General features: G+C 46.1%; 1 protein-coding gene across 1 annotated transcript in view; it reads right to left on the bottom strand.

Annotated features, from left to right (window-relative positions):
• Positions 1-23451, bottom strand: part of LNX2 (ligand of numb-protein X 2) — a 304857-nt gene that overhangs the window by 88679 nt on the left and 192727 nt on the right. Inside the window, exon 3 of the mRNA XM_075334627.1 lies at positions 22797-23041. Within this exon, the coding sequence (XP_075190742.1) occupies positions 22797-23041 (245 nt within the window). The remainder of the gene's footprint in view (positions 1-22796; positions 23042-23451) is intronic.

Here is a 23451-nt window from a genome sequence, read left to right as displayed (position 1 = left end):
TTATAATTAGTTGGAGTGTGCAACGCAGGCAGATGCGCTCTGCAAATGTCTTGGCACTAGTGGGACTATAGCAAAGTCCAATAGCCACGTATAGGATGCCACTAGGTACACTGAGTGTTTGCTAGTAAAATTGCTTAGTTTAAAAAAGTTGTAGTGTGCAATGCAGGCAGAAGTGCTCTGCAAATGTCTTTGCACTAGTGGGACTATAGCAAAGTCCAATAGCCACGTATAGGATGCCACTAGGTACACTGAGTGTTTGCTAGTAAAATTGCTTAGTTTAAAAAAGTTGTAGTGTGCAATGCAGGCAGACATGCTCTGCAAATGTATTTGCACTAGTGGGACTATAGCAAAGTCCAATAGCCACGTATAGGATGCCACTAGGTACACTGAGTGTTTGCTAGTAAAATTGCTTAGTTTAAAAAAGTTGGAGTGTGCAATGCAGGCAGATGTGCTCTGCTAATGTCTTTGCACTAGTGGGACTATAGCAAAGTCCAATAGCCACGTTTAGGATGCCACTAGGTACACTGAGTGTTTGCTAGTATAATGGCTTACTTAGAATGAGTTGGAGTGTGCAGAGGACAAGAGGGTACAGTGGCAGGATTGTGGTGCTCTGGGTAGAGGAATGGAAGCCTGCCTTTCTATTCCCTCCTAATGGTGAAATGCAGGGAGGAAATCCCTGACCTGGGCTACACAGACGCTGTTGCTGTTTGCAGGACCTGTCACTTATGGCTCTCTGACCCTGCCGCTTTGAGCCCTTAAAAGGACTGCTAGAATGTGCTCTCCCTAAGCTGTCTAACGCTGTTTATGCAGCGCATACAGCTGTATCGGCTATAGGACTCAGGAGGACGGAGCTGCGACACTGATGTCTGACACCAAAGACGCAGAAGGCAGATAATGGCGTTCGTGAAGAAAATGTCCGGTTTTATAATGCAGGGACATGTGACATGCAGATCCTATCACACATGCCGTTGCTTCTCTGGCTCAAAGTCCACTTAGGTGTGTGTGTGTCTGTGATTGGCTGACATGCTGGCCCGCCCCACAAGACGCGCGCGCTTAGGGAAGGAAGACAAGAAAAAAAAAAAAAAAAATGGCGATCGCCATTATAGAAACAGCAGTGATCTGAAGGCGCTGTTCACGCACACTATACACTGAAATGTGATAATAGTTTGATTCACAGAGTGACTTACACTATTACAGCAGAAACCAAGCTAGGATTTAGCTGTTTTTTGGCTGCTAGAACCGTTCTCGAACGTTTCTAGAACTATCGAGCTTTTGCAAAAAGCTCGAGTTCTAGTTCGATCTAGAACATGCCCCAAAATCACTCGAGCCGCGAACTGGAGAACCACGAACCACGAACCGCGCTCAACTCTATCTGTGAGCCAGATGCAGCCATCAAAAGAGCCACATCTGGCCCACAAGCCATAGGTTCCCCACCCCTGTTCTATGTTATCGTTGCTGAAAGCTTTGCTAAACTTCTACCTGAGTCATCTAATGATAAGTAGAGTTGAGCCACCCCCTAGCATTCGAGTTCGGTTCGTCGAACGGAGGCTCCGTTCAACGAATGTTCGACGAACCGTTCGACGAACCTCTCGAACCCCATTGAAAACAATGGCAGGCAAACACAAACACATAAAAACACATTATACATATACACATACAGTTAAAAAACATTGCCATAACACTTACAGGTCCTCGCGACGCGTCCTGCACTCTGTCTCCCGCCACTTTTCCTTCCGATAATCGCTGCGTCCTCCCGGTAACCAGCGCTGATGATAGGACCTATCATGACGTCAAAATAGCCATGTGACCAGTCACGTATCTATTATCTCATTGGCTACAGACTGGTCACATGGCTAGACATCATGCTAGGTCCTGTCAGTGCATCTCTCCAGTACGCGGTGATCATTCCAGCATCTCCATGTACCGGCGAAATGCTCTGGCAGATGGTCGGCTTCTCCGTTCCTGCATGTGGGCACTCTTTAAAGAGTCAGCCCACATTCTTGTGGGAAACTATACAGTGTGCCGGGGTTCACTTTTTTACCTGTCTGCAATTATTACCCCAGAGCACCTGTCTAAGGTGACGCTAGGTCCTATCTACTTTACAGCCCACATGCAAGGACTGGATGCCACAGCCGGTCAATAACGGAGAACACCGTTGCTATAGCAACCCGCCTGTTAGCGGTGACGTCACCGCTTACAGCATGCAGCTTCTGCTCACTCACTGAGTGATTAGACTGCATGGGAGCAGCAGCGTTCTTCCTCCCATGCTGTGCTGTCTGATGTAGCAGAGCTGCATGGGTTGAAGGAGAAAGAAGACAGAAGACCATGGATCGTGGAGGGATGAGAGGGAGTAATAAACATGCAGTCTCTAAGTGTGTCTATTTATATATATATATATATATATATATATATATATAGTGTATTTATTGCTATTAAAGTATTTTTTCTCTGTGGTGTCTTTTTTTTAACCCTTTATTGGAGATTCTTAATGGCCAGGTCAAACTTGCCTGACATTAAGAATCTCTGGCTTAATACTAGCTAGTAAAACAAAGCTAGTATTAACCCATTATTACCCAGCAAGCCACCTGGCTTCAGGGCTGGAAGAGTTGGATACAGTGCCAGATGATGGTGCTTCTATGAAAGCGCCATTTTCTGGGGCGGCTGCGGACTTCAATTCACAGCAGAGGGGCCCAGAAAGCTTGGGCCAACCTGTGCTGCGGATTCCAATCTCCAGCTGCCTAGTTGTACCTGGCTGGACACAAAAATGGGGCGAAGCTCATGCCGATTTTTTTTTAATTATTTCATGAGATTCATGAAATAATTTTAAAAAAGGGCTTCCCTATTTTTTTAGTTCCCAGCCGGGTACAAATAGGCAGCTGGGGGTTGGGGGCAGCCGTACCTGCCTGCTGTACCTGGCTAGCATACAAAAATATGGCGAAACCCACGTCATTTTTTTGGTGGACAAAAAACTCCTGCATACAGTCCTGTATGGAGTATGCTGAGCCTTGTAGTTCTGCAGCTGCTGTCTGCTCTACTGCATACACTAGTGAATGGATCATGCTGAGCCTTGTAGTTCTGCAGCTGCTGTCTTCTCTCCTCCATACAGACAGACAGCAGCTGCAGAACTACAAGGCTCAGCATACTCCACCATCCAGGACTATATGCAGGAGTTTTTTTCCCCCCCCCCAAAAAAATTACGTGGGCTTCGTCATGTTTTTGTATGCTAGCCAGGTACAGCAGGCAGCTACGGGCTGCCCCAAACCCCCAGCTGCCTATTTGTACCTGGCTGGGAACCAAAAATATAGGGATGGCCATTTTTTTTTTTTTATTATTTCATGAATTTCATGAAATAAGTTTTAAAAAAAATGACGTGGGCTTCGCCCAATTTCTGTGTCCAGCCAGGTACAACTAGGCAGCTGGTGATTGGAATCCGCAGCTCAGGGTGCCCAAGCTTTCTGGGCACCCCTGCTGCGAATTGCAGTCCGCAGCCGCTCCAGAAAATGGCGCTTTCATAGAAGCGCCATCTTCTGACGCTGTATCCAACTCTTCCAACTGCCCTGGTGACAGGTGGCTCGCTGGGTAATAATGGGGTTAGGGCTAGCTGTATATTATCAACTAGCCCTAAGCCCGAAATTCATGGTGTCATGCCAATATTAGACATGGCCACCATGGATTTCTAGTACAAATAAAAAAAACGCAACACACAGAAAAATATTGTTATTAGAAATAAAACACAACACAATTAGTGACTCCATCTTTATTGAAATAAAGATCCCCCCTCTGCAGTAATCCTGGGTCAAGGGTCCCGCGCCGTCCAATCCGGATCCAATATCATCTGATCAGTTTGCTGGAAGGCAAAGCGATCAGATGATGTGTCAGGTTCAAGGGCCTGAATCACATGACACAGCAGCTGATTGTATAAACAGCTTTTATACAATCAGATGATGCATCAGTGCAAAAAAAAAACCAAACAAACTACACACTTCTGTGCAGACTCCTGTCCGACAGCATCAGTTGATAGTTTAGCCGGCCGGGCGGTAAAAAGCCGGTCTCACCGCTCGACTTACAGTGTCAGCTGATTCCGTCAGGTGACCGCATCAGCTGATCATCGCCAGTTCTGAGAGAGAGAGAGAAAAGAGAGAGAATGAAGAGAGAGAAAAAAAGAGAAAAGAGAGAGAAAAGAGAAGAGAGAGAAGAGAGAGCGAGAAGAGAGAGAGGAGGAAGGGAGAGAGAGAGAAGAGGAGAGAAGAGAGAGAGAGAAAAGAGAAGAGAGAGGGAGAGAGAAGAGAGAGAGAGAAGAGAGAGAGGAGAGAGAAGAGACAAAAGAGAGAGAGGAGAGAGAGACGAGAGAGAGGAGAGAGAGGGAGAGAGGAGAGAGAGAGAGAAGAGAGAGGAGAGAGAGAAAAGAGAGAGGAGAGAGAGGGGGAGAAGAGAGGGGGAGAGAGAAGAGAGAGAAGAGATGAGAGAAGAGAGAGAGATGAGAGAGAAGAGAGAGAGAAGAGGAGAGAAGAGGAGAGAGAGAGGAGAAGAGAGAGGCAAGAGAGAGAATAGAGAGAAAAGAGAGGAAGAAAAGAGAGAGAGAGAGAGGAGAGAGGAGAGAGAGAGAGGGAAAAAGAGAAAAAGAGAGACTGAGAAAGAGAGAGAAAAAAAGAGAGAGAGAAAGAGAGAAAAAGAGAGAGGGGAGAGAGAGAGGGAAAGAGAGAGAGAGAAAGAGAGAAAAAGAGAGAGAGAAAGAGAGAAAACGAGAGAGGGGAGAGAGAGAGAGAGAAAGAGAGAAAAAGAGAGAGAAAGAGAGAGAGAAAGAGAGAAAAAGAGAGAGGGGAAAGAGCGAAAGAGAGAAAAAGAGAGAGGGGAGAGAGAGAGAGAAAAAGAGAGAAAAAGAGAGGAGAGAGCAATGCAGCCTCATTCCGTGAACTGCTCCGATTTTAGAAGTGCGTCCCACGGCTCACAGCTGATGTCCGGCTCCTCCCCTCAGTGCATAATTAAATTATAATTATAAATAAATAATAATTATAATTTAAAATTAATTAAATTCTTTACTGGGGCGGCAGGGACTTGAACTCGTGAACTAATGCTTCTTAAGCGAGAGCTCTAACCATTGAGCCACTGGCTCTAATAAGAAACATAGCCAGATTTGGTAATCTTTAGCTCTATACTGCAGTAGAGAATCTAGAAGCAGATTGTTCAGCTGCAAGGATGGATGGATGTACGAGCGGATGGGCAGATGGACGGGCGGATGAACAGATGGACGGGTGGACGGGCGGGCGGATGGGCGGGCAAATACCGGCAGTACCGCACACACGCAGGCACTACAACCACCATCATCCTCCCCTCAGTGCATAATTAAATTAAATTATAATTATACATAAATAATAATTATTTAAAATAAATTAAATTCTTTCCTGGGACGGCCAGGACTTGAACTTGTGAACTATTGCTTCTTAGGCAAGAGCTATAACCATTCAGCCACTGGCTCTAATGAGAAACATAGGCAGATTTGGTAATCTTGACGTCTGCATTGCAAACTGAAGTCTCCGCTGACAGCGCGATTCACTTCAGGTGCTACGTGGAGAGGACACAGTGATCATGTTCTACGGTGCTCCCTGTCATCTTCATGTAGCAGAGCTGACAGTGTCGTGTGGATTACTTCGGACCTGGAGGGGTATTTGGGGATTTTAATAAAATGGTGAAAGAGGGTGTTTTTTTGTCTTTTATTCCAAATAAAGTATTTTTCGCTGTGTGTGTTTATTTACTTTCACTTACAGTTTAATCATGGAAGATGTCTTGGGGAGACGCCTGCGATGATTAACTCTTTATTACCCCGATTGCCACCGCACCAGGGCAATTCGGGATGAGCTGGGTAGTGTCCCGGGACTGCCGCATCTAATGGATGTGGCAATTCCGGGTGGCTGCTGGGTGATATTGTTAGGGTGGTGGGCTCTCCATCCTGACAATACTAGCCTCCAGCCGTGTGGCTTTATCTTGGCTGGTATGAAATATGGGGGAACCGCATTTTTTTGAGATTTGTGACAGCCGTGCAGCAAGACGCCCGTGATCGGTGAGTAGGAAAGAGAGAGGGATTGTGCTGAGGACGCAGGACGCATGAAGATACGCAAGGTGCGCACATGCTTACTGTGAAAAGCCAGGCTTTTGGTGATCGATCCGTTCTCAAACGTAACTCGAACTGCCGAACTTTTAGCAAATCGTTCGAGTTCGTTGAATGACTCGAACACCCCCCCCCAAAATCACTCGAACATGAAATTGGCGAACCTCGAACATCGCTCATCTCTAATGATAAGTAGTTCATGCTTTTTCCCCCATGTGTACTCCTTGTGTCTTCTATAGTTGTTTAGTGGGGTTGACGAAGAGCTCATCCCATCCATTTCCTATTTAGGGCCCAGCACTAGGGATACCTAGAGTCAGGTATCCGGCTCAGCGCATATGTGCAGAACCTATCTAGGGTGGTGAGGGACCCCAGGGACCAGCAGTAGGTTTGGTCAGGGGTCACCATCTTCCCTTTCTCTAGACACAGGGTTTTACTTCCCTTTCGCTGTGCGCTTGGTACTTCCCTGTACCTAGTGTTACCTTAGTCTCTTAGCTCTGGCACATTGGATTACTACTTTTTTGTTGTTCTAGTGCATTTATAGTATTAGTTTCAGCATTAACATCATTCTCACAGGCTCCCATTAGAAAGCATTTCTAGACAACTCATAATAAAATGAGCCAGTCACTGATTCCCAATTAATTCCTCAAAGAAGTGCTGGCGGGTGGGGAGACTAAAAAAAAATACTTCATAGGGAGGCTACTTGACCAGTAAACCAAAAGCCAGTATTAAGACTAGAAGATCTCTGTTGAAAAATTGAAGCAGGCAGGGTACAACCTATTTTACTGAATGCCTATCTTTTGGCATGCCCTCTCAGCCCTAGATACATATAGAGTTAGGAATTGGTCAAGTGTGAGACCTTTGCCAGTAGGATGTTGTATCAGGCAAGTCAACAGAGAGCACAAAACACACACAATTGGCAGCTGGAAATAAGCATATTGCCAGCACATACCTGTAAGAAGATGGACATATTGCCCACATTCCCTCTTGAAGACATCAGTATAGTTAAAATGTGTAATGTGAACTATGACATGCATTAATATGTAAACGTCAGTTCAGTCCATCATGGCCTAAGCCTGCAGCCTGGAGAGTGGATCCAATTCCTTAAAGAAGACAGGCCGCGAGGATAGTTTGCTGTAGCTGTTTCTCAGGTGAGGACAAGACCAGAGACAGGAAAATCGCCTGCAACAGTACAGCCTCAAGCAGAGGTGCCTGTTCTCAGTGTCTTTACACCCCCAGGCTCGAAGGCTCGTGGGAGAAATGATGAAGACTGTATGGAGTTTCCAGGTGTTCCTTAGAGGAAGTGGGGACCACAGAACTGCTGGAGGTAGCAGCCAACCCAGCCATGATGTAAGTGGCCCATAGTATGTATTTAGAAGTTTATATACAGACCTGTTGTGAATGTCAGTTATGCTTTGGCTGCTGGGAGGCTCCCTCTTGTGGCCAGGAATGGTTTGGACATAGACCAGGTGTGTTGAGCAATGGGCGTTTCCATTGCTAACTCTCTGCTTATTTAAATCCTGGTCTGATAGCAGGCTATGCCGGATGTCAGTTGTTCTTTGTTCACCAGCCTGCTTCATTCTGCTCCACACCACATCTACCCTAGATACGTGCTTTGCTCTTTATTTGTTGTTTGGTTCTTTTACTCTTATCTGAGTTTGTCATTTGCTGTGGTTGTTTTCAGTTTATTTGCATGCAGGGATTTTCCCTCTCAGTTGCTTAGCTGGGAAACTCCCTGCAGTTTTGTTTGGAGTATAGCTCCTATAAGTCCATGTGTTTGTGGCTTTTTGAATTTGTAATGATTCTTGTTTTCTGTTCATTGGTATGACAAGAGCGCCTGGTATAAAACGGAGTGCAGATCATGCGATCTGAGGGCCTTTTTGTACTATCAGGAATTTGTAATTTTGCAGGGTTTTTCTCTGGCCACCATCAGCCCCTTTCCTGTCCTTTCCTATTTTAGTCAGTGGGGGCCTCACCTTTTGCTAATCCTATCATCTATCTGTGTATTGTGTTTTCCTATATCACCCCAGTCTTTGAATGTGGGGGGCTTGCTATTCTTTATTTTCTGAGGCAGAGAGTTATTCATCTTTCCTTCCTTTAGGATAGCTAGTTCTCCGGCTGGGTTCGCGGTGCACAGGATGTTAGTTCACCCCTCGGCTACTTCTAGTGTTGATGGTTAGTAAGGGGATGGCGGCCAGATTAGTTGCCAATGCTCTTGTCACCTTTTACCAATGAGTTATGGTGGTCTTCCATGGTTCTGGATCATAACAGTACATCCGGCCAACAAATTTAAAGGGTACTCTTAAGAAGGGAAAAAAAAAAAAGGTCTGCTGAAATTTTTTTTTTTGGGTGTTTTTCCTCTTCTTTGGGTTTTGTGGAAGATTATTTTTTCTAGCATGGATGAATTGGGTGACTGTGTTGCTCATCTTGATGCTAAGGTTCGTCGTATAGAGTCTTATCTTGCACAGACTCCCCTTGCAGAGCCTAAGATTCCCGTTCCTGAATTTTTTTCCTGAGATAGGTCAAAATTTTTGAGCTTCAAAAATAATTGTAAATTATTTTTTGACCTGCGCCCTAAGTCCTCAGGGAATCCCGTACAGCAGGTTAAGATTGTCATCTCCTTACTGCGTGGTGACCCTCAGGACTGGGCTTTCTCTTTAGCGTCTGATGATCCGATCCTCAGTGATGTGGACTCCTTTTTTCAGGCCTTGGGTTTATTATATGACGAACCCAATATTGTGGACCAAGCAGAAAAAGTCTTGTTGTCCTTAACTCAGAGTTTGGATTCTGCAGAAATGGTTTGTCAGAAATTTCGGAAGTGGGCGGTTCTTACCAAATGGAATGATGATGCGCTTGCGGCTCTTTTTCGGAAGGGTTTTGCTGATACTGTGAAGGATGTAATGGTAGGATTTCCCGTCCCTTCTGGTCTTGATGCCTCTATGACGTTGGCCATTCAGATTGATAGGTGGTTACGTGAGCGCAGGAAGATACCTGCTGGTTTTGTGCCTATGGAATAGCCTTGGGAGCCTATGGAGTGTGATAGGGTCCTTTCTAATGCTAGTCGGCAGGGGTTCAGACGGAAGAATAGACTGTGCTTCTATTGTGGAGACGCTTCTCATAACATCTCTGTCTGCCCTAAATGTGAAAGGAGATTGGCTACTTTTGTTACTGTGGATTCTTTGCAACCAAAGTTTCTTTTGTCTGTCACATTGATTTGCTCATTGTCTTCCTTTTCTGCATTTGCCTTTGTGGACTCAGGGGCAGCGCTCAATTTGATGGATTTTGCGTTTGCTAGGGATTGTGGTTTCCCCATGGTTCCTTTGCAAACTCCTATTCCTTTAAGGGGCATTGATGCTACTCCTTTGGCAGAAAATAAACCCCAATTTTGGACCCAGGTGCCTATGAGAGTTGCACCAGCGCATCAGAAAACTTCTACATTTTTAGTATTGCATAATCTACAGGATACCTTGCTACTGGGATTTCCGTCGTTGCAGAACCATAATCCAGTTCTTGACTGGAGATCCTTGTCGGTAGCTAGTTGGCGTTGTCAAGGTTTGCATCAGGACCTTTCCGTGTCGTCCACGTCTGCTCAGGCAGTTGATGTTCCGGCCTTCTTGTCTGATTTCCGTGATGTATTTAATGACCAGGAATCTGATTCTCTGCCCCCACACCGGGACTGTGACTGTGCCATTGAGCTGGTGCCGGGTTGTAAATTTCCCAAGGGGCGGATTTTCAACTTGTATGTGCCCGAACATGATGCCATGCGGTCATACATCAGGGAATCATTGGAGAAGGGGCACATTCGGCCCTCATCTTCTCCTTTGGGTGCTGGCTTCTTCTTTGTTGCTAAGAAAGATGGGTCGTTGAGGCCTTGTATTGATTACCGTCTTCTTAATAAAATTACGGTCAAATATCAGTACCATTTGCCTCTGATGTCTGATCTTTTCTCTAGAGTGAAGGGCGCCAAATGGTTTACGAAACTGGATCTCAAGGGTGCGTATAATCTCATCCGTATTAAGGAGGGTGATGAATGGAAGACGGCTTTTAATACTCCTGAGGGGCTTTTTGAGTACCTAGTGATGCCTTTTGGGCTCACTAATGCACCCTCCATCTTCCAGGCCTTCATGAATGATATTTTTCGGGACCTTATTGGTAAATTTTTGATTGTGTATTTGGATGACATCTTGATTTTTTCTGATGATTGGGACACTCATGTTGGGCAAGTACAGGTTGTTTTTCAGATACTTAAGGATCATGCACTGTACGTTAAGGGGTCAAAGTGCCTCTTTGGAGTGCAAAGGATTTCCTTTTTGGGCTTCATCTTGTCTCCCTCCGCTATGGAAATGGACCCGGTTAAGGTTCAGGCTATTTACGACTGGGTGCAACCAACTTCTCTAAAATCCCTGCAGCAGTTTTTGGGGTTTGCTAATTTTTACCGTAAATTTATAGCCAATTTTTCTGCCATTGTCAAACCTCTGACAGATTTGACAAGAAAGGGAGCTGATGCTGAGCATTGGACCCCAGAGGCGATTGTGGCTTTCCAGGAGCTTAAAAGGCGATTCACTTCTGCCCCAGTCCTGCAGCAACCTGATGTGTCTCACCCATTTCAAGTTGAGATCGATGCCTCAGAGATTGGAGCAAGAGCTGTTCTGTCTTAACGAGACGCTACTTCGGTTAAACTTAAGCCCTGTGCCTTTTTTCTCTCGGAAGTTTGCTCCTTCTGAACGGAATTATGATGTGGGAAACTGGGAATTAATGGCTATGAAGTGGGCATTTGAAGAGTGGAGGCATTGGTTGGTGGGGGCTAGACATCAAGTTGTGGTGCTTACGGACCACAAGAATCTTACCTATCTGGAATTGGCCAAGAGGTTGAATCCTCGGCAGGCCAGGTGGGCTTTGTTTTTTACCCGGTTTAATTTTGTGGTCTCTTTTTTGCCGGGCACCAAGAATGTTAAGGCCGATGCCCTTTCCAGGAGTTTCTGCGCTGACTCTTTGGAGGTTGTCGAGCCGTCTACTATCTTGAATGATGGTATAGTTTTCTCGGCCATTTCGCCTGATCTGCGGTTGGCACTGGCGGAATTTCAGAGGGATAAACCTGAGAGATGTCCTACAGGGAAACTGTTTGTACCGGACCAATGGAGAGACCGAGTTGTCTCTGAGGTTCATTGCTCTGTTTTGGCGGGTCATCCTGGCATTTTTGGTACTATGGATCTTGTGAGCCGCTCTTTTTGGTGGCCTTCCCTGTCCCGGGATGTCCGTCATTTTGTGCAGTCATGTGGAGTTTGTTCTAGGTCTAAGCCCTGTTGTTCACGTTCTAGTGGGCTATTATTGCCTTTGCCGGTACCTAAGAAACCTTGGACGCACATCTCTATGGATTTTATTTCAGAGCTTCCCGTCTCTCAGAAAATGACTGTGATTTTGGTGATCTGTGATAGATTTTCCAAGATGGTCCACTTGGTTCCCCTATCTAAGTTGCCGTCTTCATCAGAGTTGGTGCCTTTGTTTTTCCAACATGTTGTTCGTTTGCATGGTATTCCCGAAAACATTGTTTCTGACAGAGGGGTGCAGTTTGTATCCAGGTTTTGGAGGATTTTTGCTCCAAATTGGGTGTTCAGCTGTCTTTCTCCTCGGCGTTTCATCCTCAGACCAACGGCCAGACTGAAAGGGCTAACCAGACCCTGGAGACCTATTTACGGTGTTTTGTTTCTGCGGATTAGGATGACTGGGTTTCGTTTTTGCCTTTGGCTGAATGTGCCCTTAACAATAGAGTTAGCTCTACCACATTGGTGTCCCCCTTTTTCTGCAATTTTGGGTATCACCCTAGGTTCCTCTCGGGGCAGCTTGAGGCGTCTGACTGTCCAGGGGTGGATTCGGTGGTAAACAGAATGCAGCAGATTTGGGGGCAGGTAGTGGATAAATTGTTTCAGTCCCAAGAAACTGCTCAAAAGTTTGCCAACCGGCGTCGGACTGTTGGCCCCCGGTTTAAAGTGGAGGATATGGTGTGGTTGTCCTCTAAAAATATTCCTATGAGAGTTCCATCTCCTAAATTTAAGCCCAGATTTATTGGCCCTTATAAGATTTCGGAGATTATCAACCCTGTATTTTTCCGTTTGACTCTGCCTGTGTCATTTAAGATTCACAATGTCTTCCATAAATCTTTGTTGAAGAAACATGTGGAGCCAACAATTCCTGCAGCAGTGCCTCCTGACCCTGTTTTGGTACAAGGGGATCTGGAGTATGAGGTTGAAAAAATTCTGGATTCCCGTCACAGTAGGCGTCAGCTTCAGTACCTTGTGAAATGGAAGGGTTATGGGAAGGAGGATAACTCTTGGGTTGTGGCTTCTGACATTCATGCTTACAGGTTTGTTCGCGCCTTCCATCATGCTCATCCCAAGCGACCCGGTGGCGTTGGTGAGGGTTCGGTGACCCCTCCTCAAGGGGGGTTACTGTTGTGAATGTCAGTTATGCTTTGGCTGCTGGAAGGCTCCCTCTTGTGACCAGGAATGGTTTGGACATAGACCAGGTGTGTTGAGCAATGGGCGTTTCCATTGCTAACTCTCTGCTTATTTAAATCCTGGTCTGATAGCAGGCTATGCCGGATGTCAGTTGTTCTTTGTTCACCAGCCTGCTTCATTCTGCTCCACACCACATCTACCCTAGATAAGTGCTTTGCTCTTTATTTGTTGTTTGGTTCTTTTACTCTTATCTGAGTTTGTCATTTGCTGTGGTTGTTTTCAGTTTATTTGCATGCAGGGATTTTCCCTCTCAGTTGCTTAGCTGGGAAACTCCCTGCAGTTTTGTTTGGAGTATAGCTCCTATAAGTCCATGTGTTTGTGGCTTTTTGAATTTGTAATGATTCTTGTTTTCTGTTCATTGGTATGACAAAAGCGCCTGGTATAGGACGGAGTGCAGATAGTGCAATCTGAGGGCCCTTTTGTACTATCAGGAATTTGTAATTTTGCAGGGTTTTTCTCTGGCCACAATCAGCCCCTTTCCTGTCCTTTCCTATTTTAGTCAGTGGGGGCCTCACCTTTTGCTAATCCTATCATCTATCTGTGTATTGTGTTTTCCTATATCATCGCAGTCTTTGAATGTGGGGGGCTTGCTATTCTTTATCTATATTCTGAGGTAGAGAGTTATTCATCTTTCCTTCCTTTAGGATAGCTAGTTCTCCGGCTGGGTTTGCGGTGCACAAGATGTTAGTTCACCCCTCGGCTACTTTTAGTGTTGATGGTTAGTAAGGGGATGGCGGCCAGATTAGTTGCCAATGCTCTTGTCACCTTTTACCAATGAGTTATGGCGGTCTTCCATGGTTCCGGATCATAACAGACCAGAACGAAAACCTGGGTCTGAGTGTGGCTAGGAGAGAAGCAAGATGGAGTCGGATAATGGAAAGGCTTTATTGTGCTTATTGCACCCATCAAGCAGGACAGCTTGAAATCCTTCTTAGGCCATAATTCAGAGGGTCTAAGAACCATATATCCAGGACTCCTCCATGTTGTAGTCACAGATTTCTAGAGATTGTTTTACCCCCTTTACAGTTTTGTTGCACACAATTTGCATCCCCCTGCTGGACTGAAGGATATTGCAGACATGAAAGGGTATATACGCCCTTCACTAAGGACTGGGCCCAATCTAGGATGGACTTTGCCCCTAAAGGGTTGTGTGCCTGTTTTGTGAAGAGGAGTAGAGGAAAGGACCGTGTCCCCATCTTAAGGACTGATGTGGCAATGGGCTCTGCTGGTGACGAGAAGGCCTACCCTTAAACGGGATGGACAATGCTGTGTTGCTGGCTCGAGGGCTCTTATAAGATGGGACCAAAATTGACAGCAGGGTCTGTTGCAGAGTTAAAGACAAAAATGGACATTGACAGTTGCCGTTCCAGGGTTATAAAGCAAGTAGGACCGGAGGATCTGTGCTCCAAAGAAAAAAGATAAGAGGACTTTAAGTAGGTTGATTTTATGTGTGTGTGGTGGTTTGTTTGGTATCTTTCAGATTTTCTGGATGGTCGAGGATGACGATTGTTAAATGAGGGGGAAATGTAAGAAGATAGACATATTGCCCATGTTCCCCCTTGAAGACATCAGTATGGTTAAAATATGTAATGTGAACTGTGACGTGTTAATAATGTTAAAGTATATTTTATTTAACCATAAGGTAATATAGAATTATGTTGAGATTTCCCCAAAGTGAGAGGGGCTAAAGTTAGGCAACAGTGACAGTTTCCTGTCAGGAGAGCAGATAAAGCCCAGTGTGCAGTAGTGACAGACCTAAGGCCTATTTAATGAGTAGAGTCGCATGATGTGGGTGTCCGTAGAATGAACACAGACCGAGACAGAGGATAGCGAGATCCAGTGGATCGAGAGAGAGTTTACCGAGATACAGAGTGAACGTCTGGTGACGGGTCCTGGGACAGGACGCCTAGCAGTGTGGCCTAGAGATTATAACTCATTAAGGTGATGGGCCAGGATGGTACAGAAACGTTAGACAAAGTGAATGCCCTTGCAGGAGTTCATTAAGCGTCAGCAAGCTAGAAGCTAAGTTCGCACATATTGCCAAATCAGTTCCTTTGAGAGGAAGATAGGACGCAAAACTATGGGTTGGAGATATGGTTTTCACTAACTGGTCAAATGTATGTTCAGTAAAACATTGCTAATAAAGAACTGGTGGTCTTCCTCATTGAGTTCTACAACATCTGATCCTGGCCAGCTGAAGCCATCGGCATTGTATAGCCATCAAGGGCATAACGCCTCCATAATACAACTCCACACACCCAGCCAGGATCTTCATCGTTATGTAGCGTATTGGGGCATAAGAGATGATATCCTCACCCATGGACTGGGTAGAAAGAGGATGGCAATCGCACCAAAGAGGAGGCACCTGACTGGACAGCAGCGACACCCATCGTACAGGACCACCCACAAGGTGAGTATAATAAAGGTGTTTTTTTATGTTATACAGAGTGGCCTGGGCTCTTATATACAGTATTCTAGAATGCTGTGCATAAGGGCTCACTGGTGGTGGCCGCAGCTTATAGGGGCCAAATTTGGCAACAGGTTCCCTTTAAATATAGCAATGCAGTAACAACTGTATAGGAATGGTGAAATTGTCAAATTTTTCATATATATATTCATATGTAGAAATGGCCATGGTAAAACCGACATCACCTGTGAATAATCAACTAGCTGTTAATGAAGTAGATGGTGCAACATCCCTCCACACCGACATGCACGTTTCGCCCTGCCTATTCTCCCCCCAAATGTGACATTCTACCTCATCCCGGAAATTCATAAGAATCGAAGTGGGAATTGAAGTAAGAGAACACTGGCTTGGTTATGTTCACAACAGTTTTTTGAAGTATTCAAAAATGACTTTTTCTTTTTTTTGGGGGAGGTTTTGTCAAGTTTTTTTTTTTTGTCTGAAGCATTACATGAATCAATTTTGAAGAAGTTTTAGCAGTCTTTCCATTTGACAATGGGTAGCATAGAACAGATCTCTTGAGGCTCTGCTTCAAAGAAGTGTCCTGCCCTTTTTCCACAATATATGAACAACAAAGTGAATATCCCATAGAAAGCATTTTTTAAAGTTGTTTTTGAGGAGGATTTGGGAAAGAATCTGCTCCAAAAAACTATAGTGAAAAATTGTGTGAACATAGCTATACAGTGAACTCAGCATCATTTTTCAACTTAATAGATGACATTTGTTATTGTGATCACCCCAGAAACTGGAGTAACAAAGTCACCAATTATGGAACACGACATTCATACAACATCATTTTTAACTTTCTCTGGTGCTGACGCTACTCTTCAAAGATGCAGATAGAGTCCAGTGTAAGGGGCAGGGCGTGGAATGGTTTGATACATTTACGGTACTATAGTTTATTCCAAGTGGCATGCACCGGATGCTTTGTGGATGGAATTCTCACCTAGCAGTGTTGCTTTAAGGAAGCATACGGCACCTGTTGAAGCCAGCACATGGAGCCCTGTGCAGATATCCATAGGCTGCTGTTTAGCCTCTGAGCCATGACCATGTATCTGCCCACCAAGTCTTTTTGCCTACTTTTCGGAGCAGAAACTGAGCGGAAACAGAAGGTTTTTGAAGAATTTGGGGATTTCGAGGAGGATTATGAAAATTTACATATAATTTCTGCTCAGTTTCTACTCCAAAAAACCCTTGAAAAACATGTACAGATTTACTTATGGTGCAATTTTTCCACAAATTGAGCTTCATTTGGAAAATATGGTAAAAGTATTTGTGGGTCTGACCAGTTCTTTAACCTTAGAACTCGTAGACCAATTCACTAGTGTCCTTTGTGTTGTTTGTGTTCGGGCTTTGATGATTTCTTGTGTAGATGAGGAAATCTCAGCAGTTGCTGTTATTCGGTAATTGCATTTCCCCTGTCTTTCAATCAGTAGAACCTTGCAGAAGCCAAGGTCGGGTCCTCTTTGTTCTCTCCCTTCCTGTTTTATGTGGCGGAGTTATATATTTAGTAATTCATGATGAGGGAAAAATCTTCCCCAAAGAGAATTATGTCTAACAAATGTTATATTTACCTAACAGAAAATAATTCTTCCTCTGTCTGCTAATAAATCCCATGCTGAAATAAATATGAAAGTCAATTACAAGCTTCAAGAAAAATGGACTCGCTCGCGAGGAGAATACATTCTCAATTATTCTAATTATTTACCATTGTCAGAGACTTGGAAATAAAGTGAATTTATGAGAAGAGAAAAATGTGAATCTTAGCTCTTCCATGCCATCTGCATCACTGGAATGAGCTGATGAGGTTATATCACTTTGAGACCGATGGGATACAAAGGTTACACCATATCAAACATAGAACTAGAGAGAAATATCTGTGTAATAGGGAAATAAATGAGACGTCTTATGTTATAATAGAGAACTCAAGTTCTCAATAAGTTGATTGGAGAAAGCCGCCTCTAGACAACTCTAGCAGACACTTATCTCTGCTGAAAAAAAAAAGGATCGGCTTTGAAATTCCAAGTGCCTGATACTTCTCTTTCATGACAGATGGATGTGGCAGAGTTGGGTGGCCCCGATGCTCATCAGATGGTTGGCCGGTCCTTTCAAAATTACGGGTTTGGCCAACTTTGACATAATATATAGTATGTAAGGTCGTAAGGCATCTGTCAGTCGTATGGTATGATGGCATCTATTTAAAAGATACATCAAGAAAAAACTGACAATGCATATGTTCTGTAGATTCTGTATTGGTCTATGGTTGCCAATTCCAGTGTTAAAACCCCGTTACACGCAACGACGTATCTAACGATATATCGCCGGGGTCACGGATTCCGTGACGCACATCCGGCATCCTTAGCGACGTCGTTGCGTGTGACACCAACGACCGGCCATTAACGATCAAAAATACTCACCTTATTGTTGATCGTTGACACGTTCATTTCCAAAAAATGGTTGAGTGTTGAGGACGCAAGTTGTTCGTCGTTCCCTCGGCAGCACACATCGCGACGTGTGATACCCCGGGAACGATGAACTACAGCTTACCTGCGGCCGCCGGCAATGAGGAAGGAAGGAGGTGGGCGAGATGTTACAGAAGCTCATCTCCACCCCTCCGCTTCTATTGGGCGGCCACTTAGTGACGCCGCTTGACGTCGAACGCACCGCCCCCTTAGAAAGGAGGCGGTTCGCCGGCCACAGCGACGTCGCTAGGCAGGTAAGTACGTGTGACAGCTCCTAACGATTTTGTGCACCACGAGCAGTGATTTGCCCGTGACGCACAAAGGACGGGGGTGAGTGCTTTCACCAGCAATATCGCTAGCGATATCGCTGCGTGTACAACCCCCTTTAGGCTTCCATTGCAACATCCATTTAATGGACACAACGGAAGCTTTCCCAGGCTTCAATCGCAACCTCCGTTTAATTGACACGACAGAAGATTTTCCATGTACTTGTGTTCAACGGAGACTATCAATGGAATATGAACATAGACCCAAAATATATTGGAGCAGATTTAACAAAACAGTCTAATTTTTAGACAGTGATTTGTAAAATGACTGGAACTTGGGGCAAATGTAATAATAAATGTCTTCCTTCTGGTCAGAAGTTAGAACCACCTATGAAGAACACACAAAAATTCTCTAAAATTGCATTTGGCAACTGCAATAACGGCTTGCTACTATTCAGGAGGTAATGACAAAAGTGTAAAAGGTAGCGAGAAGCCAGACATTTTTCATATAAAACATATTTAAAAATGTTATTGCAGATTCAAATAATAGAGGACATTCCCAGTACTATAAAAATATGAGAGTTTACCTATGCGTTTCGAAAATAAACATAGTCCTTAACACTAGAACTACTGAGGTAGTCATTTTGACTACTTTGCACCATGTATTTCTATATAGGTGTCACGAGTCCAGTAGTTCTAGTGTTAAACATATGTCACAACAATTTTTTCGGATGAATGTTTATTTTCTTATTCTGGTCTTATTTCCAAAACTGACCAGGTCATACCTACCGTATTTTTCGCTTTATAAGACGCACTTTTCCTCCCAAAAATTTGAGAGGAAAATGGGGGGTGCGTCTTATAAAGCGAATATAGCAGTACCTGGGGGTCCTGTCTGTGCGGTGATCGGGCGGCCGGGTGCCTGTGGCTGCGTTCAAGCGGCCGGGTACCTGTGCTTGCGTGCGGTGGCAGCCGGGTACCCGTGGCTGTGTGCGGGCGGCAGCCGGGTGCTGTGTGCGGCCGGCAGCCGGGTGCTGTGTGCGGGCGGCGGTCGGCGTCTGTGTGCGGGCAGCGGCCGGGTGCTGTGGGTGCGCGGCGGCTGGCGGCTGTGTGCTGTGTGCAGGCGGCGGTCGGCGGCCGGGTGCTGTGTGCGGGCGGCGGCTGTGGCCAGGCGGCGGTCGGCGGCCGGGTGCTGTGTGTGGGCGGCGGCTTTGTCCAGGCAGCGGTCGGCGGCCGGGTGCTGTGTGCAGGCGGCGGTCGGCGGCTGTGTGCGGGCGGCGGTCGGCAGCTGTGTGCTGTGTGCAGGCGGCGGTCGGCGGCTGTGTGCTGTGTGCAGGTGGCGGTCGGCGGCCGGGTGCTGTGTGCGGGCGGCGGCTGTGTCCAGGCGGCGGTCGGCGGCCGGGTGCTGCGTGCAGGTGGCGGCTGTGTCCAGGCGGCGGTCGGCGGCCGGGTGCTGTGTGCGGGCGGCGGCTGTGTCCAGGCGGCGGTCGGCGGCCGGGTGCTGTGTGCAGGCGGCGGTCGGCGGCTGTGTGCGGGCGGCGGCTGTGTGCAGGCGGCGGTCGGCGGCTGTGTGCAGGCGGCGGCTGTGTGCGGGCAGCGGCCGGGTGTTGTGCGCGGGTAGCGGCCGGGTGTTGTGTGCGGGTAGCGGCCGGGTGCTATGTGCAGGCAGCGGACGGGTGCCTGTGCGGGCGGCAGATGGCTGCCGCCCGCACACAAGCACAGGTACCCGGCCGCTTGCACGCAGGGTGGGCGGCCAGCCTGCTGGCTGCCACTCTGTGCTTGCGGGGCGGGCGGCTGTGCAGCAACTTACCCAGTTTGTCCGCGGTCCCAGTTTCAAATGGTGGCAGCGGGCGCGTGCGCAGATGGAGCTCTTGGATGAGAGCTCCATCTGCGCAGGCGCCATTATTTGAACCGGGAAGGCGGACACTGGGACACTCACTGCAGCGGCCTGCTGCATGACTCATCCGCCGTCGCCGACGCTGCTGCTGCCGCCACCACCACCACGGGCCCCGCGGCTCCTACCACCATGGATCCCCCGGCTCCTGCCACCCCGGACGCCACTGCCACTGACCCGCCGTGCCTGCCAGCAAATCCGCTGCCTCCTGTGACCCCGCTTCACCACCACTGCTGCCCCCCTCCGGTAAGAGAACACCGGATTATAAGATGGACCCCATTTTTCTTTTTTTTACCTTTTTTATGTCTAAGTTTGGGGTGCGTCTTATAATCCGGTGCGTCTTATAAAGCGGAAAAATACGGTAATTCTAGTCCTAGAAATATAATAGAAAAAAGTCCAGGTCACCCAATTCATATGGAGACCTCCCAAACCAAACGGTGCACGGGCAAAGAGGAGTCGGTGAACATCCACAGGGCAGGAGAAAGCAAGATGTCCAGCAATCACGTCCAGGTTATATTGAAAATAAAATTCTTTCTTTTAATCCATATTAAAATTTGTTAGTCCAACCGGGAATTAAAAGAAAAAATCCATTGAACAATAGAGTACTCTATTGGTCAATGGATTTTTTCTTTTAATTCCCGGATGGACTAATTTATTTTAATATGGATTAAAATAAAGAATTTTTATTTTTAATATAACCTGGATGTGATTGCTGGACATCTTGATTTCTCCTAATTTTAGTCCTGTATTTTCATTCTGAGCGGCCAGTGGGAATGAAACTATGCCATGAATTGCTCCAAATAGTAATACGCACAGCAGGTCATCACCACTGTAGGACACAGAATAGCCTGGACAGTAGTTTCACCTTGCATCTTTTCTCTATTGCTAAGCAAAGAAAAATTGTAGGCCAAAAATTATACCAGCGGTTTCAACTCCTCTAAAGAGAACTTTTATGTGAATGTCTGTAGTTTGACATTAGCACTGGAGTCATGGACAATGCCTTGGACTCAGGAATGTCTATCTATTGAAGTAGTTCTTACTCCAATTAAAAGTTTCTGGGATTCATTTTATGTCGCCGGGGAGAATTAAAGAAATACACAGGCATGAGATTTCCAAATCTCTCTAATGAGAATCAAATCTTTTATAGTCCTCAGAAATATAGGTATACCGTATTTTTCGCTTTATAAGACGCACTTTTGTTCCCCCAAAGTAGAAAGTAGGGGGTGCGTCTTATAAACCGAATATACAGGGGGGTGTACATATATATATATACTGCAGTGTCCGTTCTTCAGCCGTGCTGGGGGCAGGTGACAGCTGCGGGCGGCAGCGTTAGATCTCCTGCTCCCGCTCATATAATATACACAGTCGCTGTCCAGCAGTGTGGTGCTGAAACTACATCACGCTGAGGGGCTGGGGCAGTGGGGCATATTATATCTGCCTGTGCCCTCCTTTGATCGCACATGATCCCCCCTGTGTTAGATATGGCCCCCGTGCTGCTGCCCATAGTAAAATAAAAAAAGCTTTACTCACCTCCTCAGTGCTGATCCCCCGGTCTCCTGCTGCTGTTGTCTGTGATAAGGCAAGCAGAGATGATATCACTCTGCTGTGCTGATCACATGACCAGCAGCAAGAACCAAGAAGTAAGGAAGCCGGAGCTCAACTGCGAGGTGGGAGACATGGAGGGACAGCGCTGAGAAGGTAAGGAAAGAGTGTTTTATTTTATTATGGGCAGCAGCATGGGGGGCATATCTAACACAGGGGAGATGTGCCATCTATAGTGGCCATGGGCAGCACACATGGGGGCCATATCTAACATAGAGGAGATGTGCCATCTATAGTGGCCATGGGCAGCACACATGGGGGGCATATCTAACATAGAGGAGATGTGCCATCTATAGTGGCCATGGGCAGCACACATGGGGGCCATATCTAACAGAGGAGATGTGCCATCTATAGTGGCCATGGGCAGCACACATGGGGGCCATATCTAACACAGGGGAGATGTGCCATCTATAGTGGCCATGGGCAGCACAGATGGGGGGCATATCTAACACAGGGGAGATGTGCCATCTATAGTGGCCATGGGCAGCACACATGGGGGCCATATCTAACATAGAGGAGATGTGCCATCTATAGTGGCCATGGACAGCACACATGGGGGGCATATCTAACACAGGGGAGATGTGCCATCTATAGTGGCCATGGGCAGCACACATGGGGGCCATATCTAACACAGGGGAGATGTGCCATCTATAGTGGCCATGGGCAGCACAGATGGGGGGCATATCTAACACAGGGGAGATGTGCCATCTATAGTGGCCATGGGCAGCACACATGGGGGCCATATCTAACACAGGGGAGATGTGCCATCTATAGTGGCCATGGGCAGCACACATGGGGGCCATATCAAACACAGGGGAGGTGTGCCATATATAGGGGCCATGGGCAGCACAGGGGGACGTGTCCCAGCACAAGGGGGCTATATTCAATATAAGGGGGCCATATCCAGATTAAGGGGGGCTAATTTTAGGATGGGGGGCTATGAGGGACATATACCCTATATGATTTGTTAGACGGACACTGGCATTATAAGATGGACCCCATTTAACATTAAAAAAAAAAAATTCTCTTTTCCTTCACCAAATTTGGGGGTGTGTCTTATAATCAGGTGCGTCTTATAAAGCGAAAAATATGGTAGGTTCCATGCATAAATGTAGGTGTTCCTTACATGATAGCAAATAGTAGAATACATAACTGCATAATAAGTAAATACAGTCCCAGCATTCATCCATCTTAGCCACATCCCCTGAACAAGTCTTTGTTCCAAAAGTGAAATCTCACACCATAAGGACTTTTTGGCAGGCCTTACTTACTTTAACATATCCAACACTAAGGCCACTTGTTTTGTATTGAGTTGAAAGGACATGAGCCAAATGAAAGAGGCCACATATCGAAGACATTCACCATAGTGGGTACAAATCCTGTCTAGGACTGTAAATGTCTTGGTCTACCTTGTTTTTTCCTGTGCAAGACAACGTAGTTCATGATATTTCCCAGCCCTAAAATGAACCACAAAAATGGTTTATTATACATACTGTCAGATACGGTGCTCTCCTCGAAGGCAGGGTTATCAAATCCCTGGTCATCTGACCACAAAGGCAGCACAGTTGGTGTAACGTTTCTTTCCAGCAGAGCGGGTCCTGTTCCCTTGTCTACATCCGGAGATACAGCTGCTGGATGCTCAATTACACCGGGGCCATTTTCTCCTTCAATCTCTATTTGCAGTTTACTGGCTCTTCTCTGGTCCAATACTTGTCTTCTGTGAGATGCTCCTGGACATCTAGAAACATATGATAGGCTTTAATAGTTACCTATACAAACCTTTAGGCACACAGTGAGGTGTTTGCTATGACATAATGCTAAAGACAATTTTTTTCCTGCAAGAACCCAATGGAGCAGAAATATGTTGTGCAAACCACTGGAGGAGAGGGGGCATCATATCAAAGTTAGGCCCCCATTCTGGTTTTGTCACTAGAACAGAAGTGTTTGGTTTACCTTGTCTTGCTCAATTCTTCAACCACTTACAGTTCCTCTGAAACAACCAATGCTTAGCCTCCTCAATGGCGGCCGCAGCTATATAACGCAGTCTGTAGACCAATCCAATCTAGATCAAGGCTCCACGGTAAAGAATTACCATCAATTACAAGTCTCCGAGACAAATACATTTCTGGCAGACGTAGATTAGAGAAG

This window comes from Anomaloglossus baeobatrachus, chromosome 2, assembly GCF_048569485.1.
Source record: "Anomaloglossus baeobatrachus isolate aAnoBae1 chromosome 2, aAnoBae1.hap1, whole genome shotgun sequence".
NCBI lineage: Eukaryota > Metazoa > Chordata > Amphibia > Anura > Aromobatidae > Anomaloglossus > Anomaloglossus baeobatrachus.
This window is presented reverse-complemented; position numbering and strand designations above follow the sequence as displayed.